The sequence below is a fragment of the Muscardinus avellanarius genome, assembly GCF_963383645.1.
Source record: "Muscardinus avellanarius genome assembly, chromosome: 1".
NCBI lineage: Eukaryota > Metazoa > Chordata > Mammalia > Rodentia > Gliridae > Muscardinus > Muscardinus avellanarius.
The window spans coordinates 67,952,031-67,965,470 of NC_137786.1; the positions used below are offsets into that span (position 1 = coordinate 67,952,031).

Consider the following 13,440-nt stretch of genomic DNA (forward strand, 5'->3'; position numbering starts at 1 on the left):
ACGGCTGGGGCTGGGCTCATGGCTAAACTCTCTGCAGTGTAGTCGCCAGTGGCTAATAAAGCCTTTCTATTCGGTTTAAACTAAGTCTAAATGGCCATCCTTGGTGGTCGCTCTAAAACAATGTCTTGCTTAGGTCTTTATGAATGAACCGGTCCCACTGCGCTAAAAACTACCTCACCTCTGCCTGGAGTCTTAATTCTCACTCGCCCCAATTTCGACAGATTTTTCATTTTTCAAACTCCTACTCAAAAATCCCCTTCTCAAGGAACTTTCGACCATCTCCTTCCCCGCCAGCTCTGCAGTATGTCTCTCCCACTTAGCTGTAAATTCCCACACAGCACAGTCTGAACACAACTCATCTTTGCATTCATCAAGCACTAGGCGACCAAACTGCACATAGTCTCAGAAAGAAGAACCAAACACCCGCAGGGCGCGTCTCTAGGCGCCGCGGCGGAGCGTGGCCCGCCGGAAGTGACGCTTCCTCGGGGAAGACGTGCTTCCGGTCCGGCCGAGCCGCGGCAGGGGCGGGGCCGGGCTTCTCTGGCTGCGAACTCGGCTGCTCTGGAGGATCCGCGCGCGGTAAGAAGCTGCGGGGATGGGCTCGGGGGCGCCGTGGGGCCCTCCTGTGGGTGTTCTCGGGCCTGGCGGCGCTCGGGCGGGAAGGCAGAGGGCCGCCCCCGAGCGCTCCCAACTCCAGATGGGGCGGCGTGGCTGGCCGAGGCTGTTGGGGTGCGGGCGGTGGCGACCGAGCGCCCCCGTTCGCCCACTTCACCTCCGGGTGCCCAGAGCCTGCCCCTCGGCGGCTTGGGGTCCGGTGACCCAGCCCCCAGGGCGGCTCGGGGTCGGTGACCCGGTGACCCAGCCCCCCAGGGCGGCTCGGGGTCGGTGACCCAGCTCCCTGGCGGCTCCGGCTCAGGCCGCGGGCCTCGGCGGGGTGGGGCGGCCCGGCTCGGCCCGGCTGCGAGGCCGCCCTGAGGTCCGGACGCGGCCCGGGAGCACATTATTCCTGGTGGTTATGTCCTCATTGACTGCAGAGAAGAAAAGTTCTCCCGGTTGCTAGGTGGTGTGTAAAGGAACCATAACACTGTTCAGGCGCTTTCCACTTCCGGAAACACCATTCCAGAGCCTTTGGAATATAACCTTTTACCATGCCTTTCTCTTAAGCTGTACGCCCACCTCCTTAAATAAAACTCTATGCCTCTTAAAAACAATTAAAAGTACAGTTTTATATTGGAGCCAAATAATTTGTCTTTCAATAGATTACTCCTTTTTTTTTTTTTAATTTGTGGTACCAGGGGTGGAACCCAGGGGCTTTCTACCTCTGGGCTATACTCCCAGATCTATTTTATATTTTATTTGGAAACAGGGTCTCACTAAGTTGCTGAGAACCTCACTCAGTAGCTGCGTCTGGCTTCGAACCTCTGCGATCTTCCTGTCTCAGCCTCCAAGCACCGGGATTACAAGCGTGCGCCACCACGCCTGGCTTACTCCTTTTAAAGGTATATATGTGGATACTTTAAGATGAAACCTCTGTTTCTGAATATTAATGTATATGCATTAAGGGTACAAAGACAAACTTTTTAGTGTGTAATATCTCATATGATTTGAATCATAATTGAGAGGGAATAATTGAAGATGATTTAAAACCCCTTGGCTGCAAACACTCTTATATACTTATTTTACTTGTAAATCTTCCAGGAAGAGTTATAAGGACAAACTTCATGTTAAAGGACATGATTTCTGTGTTCTTACTAGTCTGTCGTGCAAAATGTGTTGAAACAGCGGACTAAGCAAAAAAGTTTGGGAGAAAGTAGTTTGGGAGTTAGAAAAATAAGCAGCTAGGAAAACTGCAGGATTTGGGAGAGGTAACTTCATTTTCTGTATTACTGTGTGACTTATAATTTATAAAATAGTTTGTCTTTGGTTTTTTTTCTGGTGGTACTGGGGTTCCTGGAAACCCTTCTACCTCCGGGCTACACTCCCAGACCTATTTTATACTTTTTTTAAATTTGGAAACAGGGTTTCTTAAGCCAGAGTGGCTGGCTTTGAACCTGCGCGATCCTTCTGTCTCCGCCTCCCAAGCGCGGGGATTACAAGCGTGCACTACCATGCCCAGCATAATTTATAAAATAATTTGATTTCTCAGCAAATTATTTTCCAATTTTAATCATGTATATCTGCTTTTTATTTCCATTGATGATGTGGCTTCTCTGGCTAGTACCAGATTTATATTAAAAGTGTATTTATGCAATATATCATAGAATTAAATATATAGATAGATATCTAAATTAAGTAAGAAGTTTATTAAATTTAACATATGAACATATTTGATTGAATGAAATACATGTAACTGTAATTGGTTTTTGTTTTTGTTTTAAGATGATAACTAACCAGCCACACTTACCTTAAAGACTGACAAGGTACCTCTGATATAATCATGACCAGATGGGCACGAGTTACTACCACACATAATAAGAGACCCTTGCCTGCAACATCATGGGAGGACATGAAAAAAGGCTCCTTGGAGGGAACAAGCCCAAACCTGCCCAAGCATAAACAACCTGGAGCCAGTAGGCTGTCCCTGAAAAATGATGCACTCCAAGCAAAGCATAAAAAGAACAAAAAGAAGAAAGAATACTTAAATGAAGATGTGAATGGGTTCATGGAATACTTAAGACAGAACCCACAGATGGTTCACAATGGGGAGATGATAACAACGGACAGCCAGGAAGTAAGGGAAGAAATTGCAATTGCTTTAAAGAAAGACAGTCGGCGGGAAGGACGAAGATTAAAAAGACAAGCAGCAAAGAAAAATGCAATGGTGAGATCATCACTTCTACCATGTTATTTACTTTATTTAGCTAGAAACTCATTCAGACACACATTTGTATCTTAGCAGGGTCTAATTACTGTCATCCTAAATTTATAAAGCAACTTTTTAAGGACTTGTATTTCATTTGCATACACATGGTAGGCACTTGATACACTGGTTGGTTATCACATGCTACGAAGATGATGGCATTATTCCCATATTATGGACAGAAAAAACACTGAAGTGCAGACAGGTTAGGTGACTTGCTGAAAACTACCACGCCAGCAGCTGAGGTGAAATTCCAACTGACTTCAAAACCTGTGTTCTTAACTGTTTCCCAATAGCCATTTAAAAATGGAAGAAGATTAGATACCACCAATTAAGTGTATGTGGTTTCCATTATTTGGAAAGAATAGATATTCTTTTATCTTTTTCCATTAAAAATTAAGGCATGGGAAAAAGATCTAACACAAATCACACTAGTTAGTAACAGCAGAGAAAGAGTTAAAACTCCTCGAGACTCTCCCTAGTCATTGCTCCTTTCCACCCCTAAGGAATGCTGAGACTTATTTCTGTAGTCTAGCCTGAGATTTTAAACTGTATCAGACACAAGAAATGAAATACTTAATATAATTCTTCCCATTCTCTAAGTGAATTTCTTGTCTTCTGCATAAATATCAGAACTTGTTGCCAGTTACCACACTTTCACTATTTTATTAGAATTACTAAATGTAGAGCACTATTTGCACCAATGCAGGCTGCGTTATCATATTTAAAGGTAACTATTTAGAGATAATACCAATAAAATGTTCCTTATGGATAAATTTAGATATACAGTGTCATCATTTCTATTTGGATCTGGATAGAGTTTTGTTTAAATTATAAATTTAATTAAGATATCTTTAAGCCAAATAATTTAACCCTAAGATAACTTAATTGACATAGACAGTGTGCTTTACTGTTACACCTCTTAAGGAAAGCTTTATATTTGTAATCAAGGGGAAGTGATGTGATTTTTTTTCACCTAAAGGAATACTTAATAAATAGCATATATTTTTTTGTGGCCTACTGTCAGTTTATTTTCTTGAAAATTTTTAAGTACTTTATCCTATGTATGAGTTCTTAGGGGCTAATGAGTTGATTAAAATACTGATACTAGCCGGGCGTGGTGGCGCACGCTTGTAATCCCCGCGCTTGGGAGGCGGAGACAGGAGGATCGTGCAGGTTCGAAGCCAGCCGCACTGGCTTTTAAGAGACCCTGTTTCCAAATAAAAATATAAAAAAATAGGTCTGGGAGTGTAGCCCGGAGGTGGAAGGGTTTCCAGGAATCCCAGTACCACCAAAAAGAAAATAAATAAAAATAAAAAATAGAGATACTAGCCAGGTCTCTAATTGCATCTACATCAAATTTAAGCACAATTCAAGAAATTCGTATTTGGTAATGATAGGTTTTAAAAGCCAAGATCCAAGCCAGGCATGGTAGCATGCTTGTAATCCCCATACTTGGGAGGCTGAGACAGGAGGATCACAGGTTCGAGACTAGCCTCAAGCTACTTTGTGAGGCTCTCCTCAACTTAATGAGACCCTGTTTTAAAATAAAGAATAAAAAATAGGGTTGGGGTATTGCTCAGAGGTAGAATGCCCCTAGGTTCAATCCCAGTATTGCAGGAAAAAAAAAAAAACGTCAAGATCTACCAGGCACAGTGGTGCATGCCTGTGATTCTAGTACTTGGGAGGCTGGGACAAGATCATCCTCAGCAACTTAGCATGAGACCCTGTTTCAAAATAGGGAGGAGGGCTGGGGGTAGCTCAGAGGTAAAATATCTCTAGGCTCAATCCCCAGTATCACATGTAAAAAAAGTCAATACTTTAAGCTATCAGGTTAGTAGAGACCACCTTGACTTCATCAAGAAGCCAAGACTTTGTATGGTGGTCATCCAGTTTTTAGAAGTAGCTTCTCCTACAAATGTAGTCTTGTTTGGACCAGCTCAGCATAAATGTAAAAGTTATCATAAAATTTAATGCGACTAATTCTTAAATACATTATTAAACAGGGAATAGGAGAAAATTAAAACAGGTAGAATATGTTTTGTTTTGCCTGTCAAATTTACTTTTTTAGCTGGGCATGGTGGCGCATGCTTGTAATTCCAGCATTTGGGAGGCTGAGACAGGAGGATCTCAGTTCAAGGACGGCCTCAGCTACTTAGGCCCTTTTTAACCCAGTGAGACCCTGTTTTGAAATAAAGAATAAAAAAATAGATCTGGGGTGTAGCTTGGAGGTAGAATGACCCTGGGTTCCATTCCCAGACCCACACACACAAAAAAAAAAACCCTATATGTATGCATTTTTCCGTTTAAATAAAATAGTTTAAATATCCATCATCTTTAATTATAATTGATGTCCTCATTCACTACAGCAGAAAAATATTCTCCAAATTGCTAGGTAGTGTTTAAATAACTACATTGTTCATTTTTTTTGTCAGAGCCAAATAATTAATCCAGAATAAATTATTTATGTAAAATGTGTTGTGCATATATTCTAAAAATGAAGCCTTTAATTCTGAATGTTAATGTGTACTAAGAGCACAAAAACAAAAAGGGGATAATTTTTTGCCATGAATAGTACATTTTGTGTTTTAACTCATAGTTTAAAGGGAAACATTTGACCCAAATTTATCCATTTACATGAACTTTAAATAATGCAAATATTAATTTGAATGCCAATTTTTATAACTATTAGAATAATGCCATTTTTCTGGTGTACACATTCCTATTAATAAATAGTTCATAATTGCTCAATTCATGTACAAAGTTGCCTTCTACAAGGCCATGTGTAACATTGTTTCTGAGATTTATGGATTTGGAGATTGGAATTTTTTAGAAGCATTGAGAAGTGATATCTTTGATTATTTAGGAATGTGTAAAACACTTTTTTCTACAAATAAAATAGATTTTTAAGAAAAAGTTAAATAAGTTTGAAATGAGAAATGTTCTAAGGATTTTTTTTAAAGCAAGAATTGATAAAAGCACGGTGTAGTTAGCAGTGTGGAAATTAACTTGTTTTCTCAGGTATGTTTCCACTGCAGAAAACCTGGCCATGGAATTGCAGATTGCCCGGCGGCCCTTGAAAATCAAGAAATGGGCACTGGGATATGTTACCGATGTGGGTCCACGGAGCACGAGATAACCAAGTGCAAGGCGAAAGTAGACCCAGCTCTTGGTATGTTCTCTCTCCGTTTCTTTGGTTGGTGTAAAAGTGACCAAATGAATAGCCACTTGGATTTGTTTTTGTTGACAGATTTGTTATGAACATGCCACTTAATATTTTGAAATATGAGATTAGATTTCAAGTTACATGAAAAGAAATGTTTTCTTTTGAATATTTTAAATTCCTGTGAATTAATGACTTGTCATAAACATAATCAACTTCATGAGAACTCTTGTTCTTACAGGTGAATTTCCTTTTGCAAAATGCTTTGTGTGTGGGGAAATGGGGCACCTGTCCCGATCTTGTCCTGATAATCCCAAAGGTGTCTATGCTGATGGTGAGTACTGCTACCTCGTGTATCAGACATCAGGAATCATCATGCAGAGCTGTGATCTAATTTGCACTTGTAATCAGTTCTTGAATAAACTCTTGAATAAGTAGCAAAACCTCTAGAATGTCATTATTTTTTATTAAGTGCTGTTCTATGTACTGAACATTTTGTGTAATATGGCTTGATGCATAATCAGAAAGAAAACTAAGGGCTGTTTCAAACATGCTTGCTTCAGGATCCTTCAGAGTATGTTATATAGTTCAATTTTATACATAACAGAAGCAAAGGGATTGTATATATCAGAGTAACCTAAGACTTAAATGATCTTATGTATTACTCTTAGCCCAGCATACTCTTTTGGTAGAAGGACATCTCTAGGTTTTATAGTAATATTTGTTTCTGGATATTTTCTTGGTAATTATCTGGTGTGGGATCATGTAACTTTTTTAGCCTTAGTTCAGCCAGTGTCCTAAGGTTCTTCCATAAACTCTGTGATGTCTAAAACTTTAGGGGGAGGTTAGCATCTGCCAGTGTTTTGATGGCCCATGCCATCAGGTTCTAGACACCTCTCCTGTCATGTTTTGAATTTCTCCTGGGAAAGTGCAGTGAAAAAGCATAGATTTTGGAGTCAGTCAGACATGGTTATAACCCCAGTACCACTACTCACCAGCCATGGGACTTTGGCCAAGTACTAAACTTCTCGTCTCAGTTCCTTCACTTGTAAAATGAAGATAGAAAACTATATTTCATTGATTCTAAGATGCACATTTTTCACATTTTCATATTTAAAATTGGAATGTATCTTACCATTGGTGTGTCCCACATATTTAACAACTTTTTTTTCTTTCTGGGGTAAGTGAAGCAATGATGCATCTTATATTCAGTGATATCTTATATTTGATAAACAACGGCATTTACCTGTTATCAAGATTAAACTGTGTTATTCAAGTGCTTCTTCCGTTTCCTTGAGGCATATAAAGTGGTAAAGAGACCTGGGTCTGTAAAATTGACTAATGATCAAAAATGGCTTTGGACTGGTTAACTGAAGTGGCTAGATTTTATTTTATTTTATTTTGATTTTTTGATTTTTTGTGGTACTGGGGTTCCTGGAAGCCCTTCTACCTCCAGGCTATACTCCCAGACCTATTTTTCTATTTTTATTTGGAAACAGGGTCTCTTAAGCCAGCGCGGCTGGCTTCGAACCTGCGATCCTCTTGTCTCTACCTCCCAAGCGTGGGGATTACAAGCATGCGCCACCATGCCCGGCGAAGTGGCTAGATTTTTAAAAGGACAAGAGGAGTAGAAAACATAAACGTGAGAATTCAGCCATGTTTGTGTTCTGACTAAGGGTCATTTTTCTAAGTCACTTAACATTTTAAACATGGTTATGATGATACCTGATCACTAAGCAATAGTGTTTGACCATTAAGTGAAAGACTCATTTTAGAAGCCATGTGTAGTTTAATTTGGAATCTTGGAATGTTGCCTAAAGTAGACAGGTGGGCATTTTTATTAGGGTTAGGGGCCTGGCAGACAGAGGATACTGAGACAAAAGTTAATTTCGCTCTTAACATAATTACCCCCACCTGACCTGTAGAATACAGCAGTAGTGGTTCCTAACCTTTTTTTTTTCTTTTTGGTGTAGGGAAGTCATTGACCATTTGAAAATCCAGTAGAAACTGGGCATCTCTTCAGAATAATACATCTGCACATTTTTTTTTGTACAGGTCTTTGACTATCTAACCATAGTTAAGATCCAGACTTCTGTGCAGTGGCTCATGGACAAGTGCCTTCCATCATAGCTCTTCACATAGGCCAGGTGCAAGAAGCTGTGTTTAGATAAACATTAGCACTTGACGAAGTTAAGAGGAGTAGAAAATGAGTTACTAATAGAAATGGTGGCACTTACCTAGGTTCCTGACTCTAGCTTTCAAGGATGTGAGGATTAAATTGGACATGACCGTGCTTTGAGCTATTAACATCCCTGTGTATGAGATGGTATTCAGTTACTTTGTTCTTTCAATAGGTGGTGGTTGCAAACTTTGTGGCTCTGTGAACCATTTTAAGAAAGATTGCCCTGAAAGTCAGAATTCAGGTAAGTCCATGGGCCTCCATTTGAAAGTAGTGAATTACCTGGGTGTAGTAGTCTACACTTACAATACCAGTATCTGGGAGGCTGAGACCGGAGGATTTACAGGTTTGAGGAGGATTGCAGGTTTGAGGACAGGCTCAGCAAATAGTGAGAATCTCATTAACCTGGCGAGACCCTGCTTCAGAATAAAAATAAAGTAGGTCTGGGGGTGTAGCTCAGAGGTAGAATGCCCCTGGTTTCAATCCTGAGTGTCACACACACACACACACACACACACGAATTTAGTATTTCTTTCTCTCTCTCTCTCTCTCTTTTTTTTTTTTTTTTTTTTTGGGCAGTACTGAGGATGGAACCTAGGAGGGGCATTCTACCTCTGAGCTATACCCCCAGCCCTATTCTTTATTCTTTATTTTGAAACAAAGTCTCACTAAGTTGCAGAGGGCCTCACTTAGTAGCTGAGGATGTCCATGAACCCAAGATCTTCCTGTCTTGGCCTCCCAAATACTGGGATTACAAGCATGTGCCACCACCTCTGGCTTAGTATTCCTCTTTGTTTTTGCTGCCCTTTGTTATTAATAACTACTGTTTTTAAGGAAACTTGTTTTTGTACTATGGCAATGACTTAGTTTTTCTGTCAGCCGTAGACACAGTTCTCAATAACTGAGCATTAGATACTGTTCTCAATAAACAGAGTGACCAGTAAATTTTAGAGAACCCTGTTTAAAGAACATCTTATAAATAAGTCTTTATATTTGCTAACTAATGGATTTAACTATAGTATTCTCTTACATATTTATAATACAAAAGTATTGATATACTAAGAGAAAAATCAAAATATGCAAATAACTTTCAACATTTGTTGGATTGAGTGTCCTATATACACTTTGCTTTGCATGTACTAAATAATTCAGTTGACTGCAAAAACTGCCAAAAATATTAAAAATGTGTTATCAACACAGCAGCTAACTAGTTATTTTCTCCCTAATGAAATGCTAGCCTTGTCCATCAAAAATTTTATAAGTGTTCACTATACCTGACTTTTAAGAAAGTGGAGCTCCCAATTCTATTAATTTGCCTGGTGTAGAATGACAATGATCTTGTATTAAAGAAAACATGATAGTAGAATAGCATGTAAAATGATGCTTACGAAATAAAACCCATTCTTTTTGTTCCATACAGTCACAGTAGTACAGTAATAGTTCTGTCCATTTTTACTTTCTACCCTTAATATTTAAATGTGAAAACCAAGAGTTCTTGTTTACAATCTTGTCTAGAAAGAAGATAGTTTTTACTACAGTGTAGGCAGTGAGATTGAAATGATGAAGTGGAATTTGAATACTCCCTCCTGGGAGGATTACCACTTCCCAAATGACAAGACTGACAAGCAGATGTTGTATAATTTCACAGGTGGAATCTTGTGCATTTAAAACTGATGCTTCATAAGTCTTGCTGTTTACAGACTCTTGGAATTCATTGACTCTGTAATGATGAACTCTGGGAAAGAATGAAAGAGCTTTCTCATCAGTTTGTGCATTGCAAAGTAGTTGCTGCATTTCCCTAATTGGGATGAGAAATTGCCTGTGGTACTCTGAAATCAAGGGTTATAATCAATTACAGAATTGCTCACTTTCCTTTAGTGATGGAGTCTTCCCTCCTTGTGGTTATTAATGTCAAAACTAGTTCCTTTGCTAAACCAGTATCCTATGTGTGTGCCTTTCCTTATATGCATTGTGGATACTGTTCCTTATATGCTGACTTTTCTATTCCTTTGCAGATCGAATGGTCACAGTTGGTCGCTGGGCAAAGGGAATGAGTGCAGACTATGAAGAAGTTTTGGATGTGCCTAAACCGAAACCCAAAACAAAGACACCCAAAGTTGTCAATTTTTAATAACAAATAGTACCAGGTCAATTACTTTCTAAACTGGGACTGCTTAACACCCTAGAGCTGGGCTTCTTTGGACTCAAGCCTGTGTGGTCCACATGTCTCTGATCTGGGTGGGGTCATTCTGTCCATCAAGGAATACTTCGACCACTGATTGGAGAAAGTCACTAAAGAAAAGCATAAGATGATTAAGTCGGATTCTCCAAAAGAACTTATTTTTAACAGACAGAACTTAGATATAACTAAGTGATTATTCCTGATTGTAACAATCATCTTAAAAGCAAAGTTATGCTTAAAATGAAGCACCTCTAAACAACAAAGCATAGTGCTTTAATTTGTAAATGAATTTTGCTTATATTGTTTTCATGGTTTAAAGTATCAAATTATTATTACAGTAAAAATTCATAAGTTGCCACAAAATCTGTATTTTTAAAATACTGAATAAAATGTCATTGCAATTTGCTTATTTTTCTGAGTATCTGATTCTGGATTGAACTAGTTCATTGTTCATTAATATTTATATCACAGTCATTTTGGAAACAAGATCTTTTATGAATCCTAGACTAGATAGAGATAAATAGGGATTTGGTGGTGGTTTTACTTTTGACATGAAGAGTTAAAAATTATTACTGTTAAATTGAAGGGTATCTCAACTTAACAGAAGCTCTTTGTTGCTTTGATTTTTCAAGAGAAATTCTAGCTCAAATTCAGTGTGCGGTATTTAACCAGAATGATGGCACATAACAGATTGTATATCAAACTTAATAGCGTTTTGTTCGCATGTTTTAGATGAGTCAGGGTGAGATGGAAGTATCACCATAATAGAGTTAGAACACTAATCAGAGACCCATTAGCTGCTTTGTCTGATTTGATGAATACATGCATACTTAATACATATATTTCACAAGGCTTGACGCTACCATTGTACTGTATAATAGAATGACTCTGGTGGTTTGTGTGTTTCATTTGAAATTTTACCTGATTGAATCCATTTGTAACTAAAGGAAACAGCTGTGATTAGTTAGTGATGCCTCAAAAGCAAAATATTTACCAAATAAGAAAAGAAACACTTTCCTCTGTTTTCATGTCTGCACAACTCAACAGTTCTAATCTTAATAGGAGCTGTGCTTTTATTTTCAGTGTGAGAGGAAAACAAGATGACAAAATACTGCTCAGCCTTCTGGCCAGGGCTTAAGGAATAAGTGCCATTCATCAGGAACTACACAGCCGTGCGGCTGGACGAGGACGCAGTGCTGCCTCACCAAACTGGGGGCAGAAGGCTCCGTGCAGCGGCAGGCAGACTGTGCCAGCCTTTTGTACAGTGCATGAGTATTAGGTCAATTTTGTCTTCCTTGGATCACTCTTTCCATTTTAATGATCTATAAATTAAAGAAAACACAAGGAATAAGTTGCTGGTGTGAGTAGAACATTTAAAAAGTGGATAGACACTGAACGGGATGGGCCAAAGGGGGAAATTCTGGGAGATCGCAGTGATTCTGTTTTCTGAAAGAAAACTGCAGATGATCCTGTAAATGATGGGTGTTTTCTTACCTTACTGGCCACAAAGAAGGGCAATGCGTCCGTTCATTCTGTATTTCCCAAGCACCTACTGTTTCTGGTACTCCGGCACTGGGACTGTGGCCATGAGTAAGACAGGCATGGCCACATTCATGCAGCAGATGGGGCTGAAAGGTGGAGTGGAGACTTGGGAAGAACATCGGAAGAGGTATTTTATTATATTGTTAAAATATTTTGCCGGGCATGGTAGCGCACACTTGTAATCCCCGTGCTTGGGAGGTGGAGACAGGAGGATTGCGCAGGTTCGAAGCCAGCCTTGCTGGCTTAAGAGACCCTGTTTCCAAATAAAAATATAAAAATAGGTCTGGGAGTGTAGCCTAGAAGTAGAAGGGTTTCCAGGAACCCCAGTACCACCACCAAAAAAAAAAAAAAAAAAAAATTGGTCAAATCCTCTAAGAGTTGTTAGCACTCTGGACCTTTGTAAATGTCATCTCTTTTTACAAGCTTATCTTTCACTTTTCTGTGAATGATTTTCTAAATCTATAGCCCTAATACTTGCCGATTATTAGGGATTGAGCCCAAGGGTGTTCAGGCCTATTTTAGTTTTTATTTTGAAACAGTGTCTCCCTACATTTCCATGAACTGGCTGCAAACCTGTTACTTCCTGTCTGAGCCTCCCTCTTACTGGAATCACAAACATGTGCCACTATGCCCAGTTTAGGTGATTGTGCTTTTAGTGCTATAGCTAAGAAGCCATTTGCTAACTCCAAGTCACAAGTTTAGATTTACCTTTGTTGAGTTCTAATTTTTAGTTGTTCCACTTAGATACATAATTCAATTTTAGTAACTTTTGTACACTGTCGGGAATCCAGCCCGACAGCTGACGGGGTTTGGCGAGATGATGAGTACCAGACGACTCGAACACAAACCCACGAGCCGGGAGTCAAGTCAAGCGAGATCTCATTTATTTCTCTCCAAGCCATCCTTTATATAGTACCAAGCCACGAGGGGAATTTCCATGAGAAATAGCCTAGCCTATCCGGAATAAAGATCACTAGCACGTAGTTTACAGCCAATCCCAGGCCAGTACATGAGCCATTCATGTGTGCGGAAAGCTCCTTTAAAGGTAGAAAGGGAAAAACCGCTCAGTCTCCCTACCCATAATGAATGGGGAAACCACGCCTTCCTAGCTTCCTCCAGGCGACATCTTTGCCCATTTTTTGCTGAATCACTTTACTTAAAGTTTTGCCTTAGGCCGTAGGCCGCTCAGGCTGAATCTCCTTAGGCGCTGTATAGACACACCCCATCATATCCCCCTTTTTCTTTTATTTTATTGGGACTGGGCCTGTCTTAGGTTGTCCCCATCGAGTACCAAGAATTACCCGTCATTGGATAGTACAGATCGATGCTGTACTTCCTGTCTTAGGTTTCTATGGCCCCTGGGAATCTTACCCGTCATTGGCTACCAGCCCTTCAACATGCTTTGATTTTCCCCATCTGGGGAAATTGTAAGGCGGGAGAGGGGTGGTCATATTCAGAGCGCCAATCCTAAGATTTATTTTCTGTGCTGGCAAGCCTTTGGTAATGCACTTCTA

The 13,440-nt window shown here is 39.8% G+C and overlaps 1 protein-coding gene across 1 annotated transcript; it reads left to right on the plus strand.

Moving 5' to 3' along the window:
* Nucleotides 1-2,437: 2,437 nt before the first annotated feature.
* Nucleotides 2,438-10,333, plus strand: ZCCHC9 (zinc finger CCHC-type containing 9; the record flags this gene model as incomplete). Its single annotated transcript, XM_080716714.1, has 5 exons — nt 2,438-2,821; nt 5,882-6,032; nt 6,265-6,357; nt 8,378-8,446; nt 10,218-10,333. 5 exons carry the CDS (start codon nt 2,438-2,440, stop codon nt 10,331-10,333), a joined length of 813 nt encoding a protein of 270 aa, XP_080572840.1.
* Nucleotides 10,334-13,440: the final 3,107 nt, after the last annotated feature.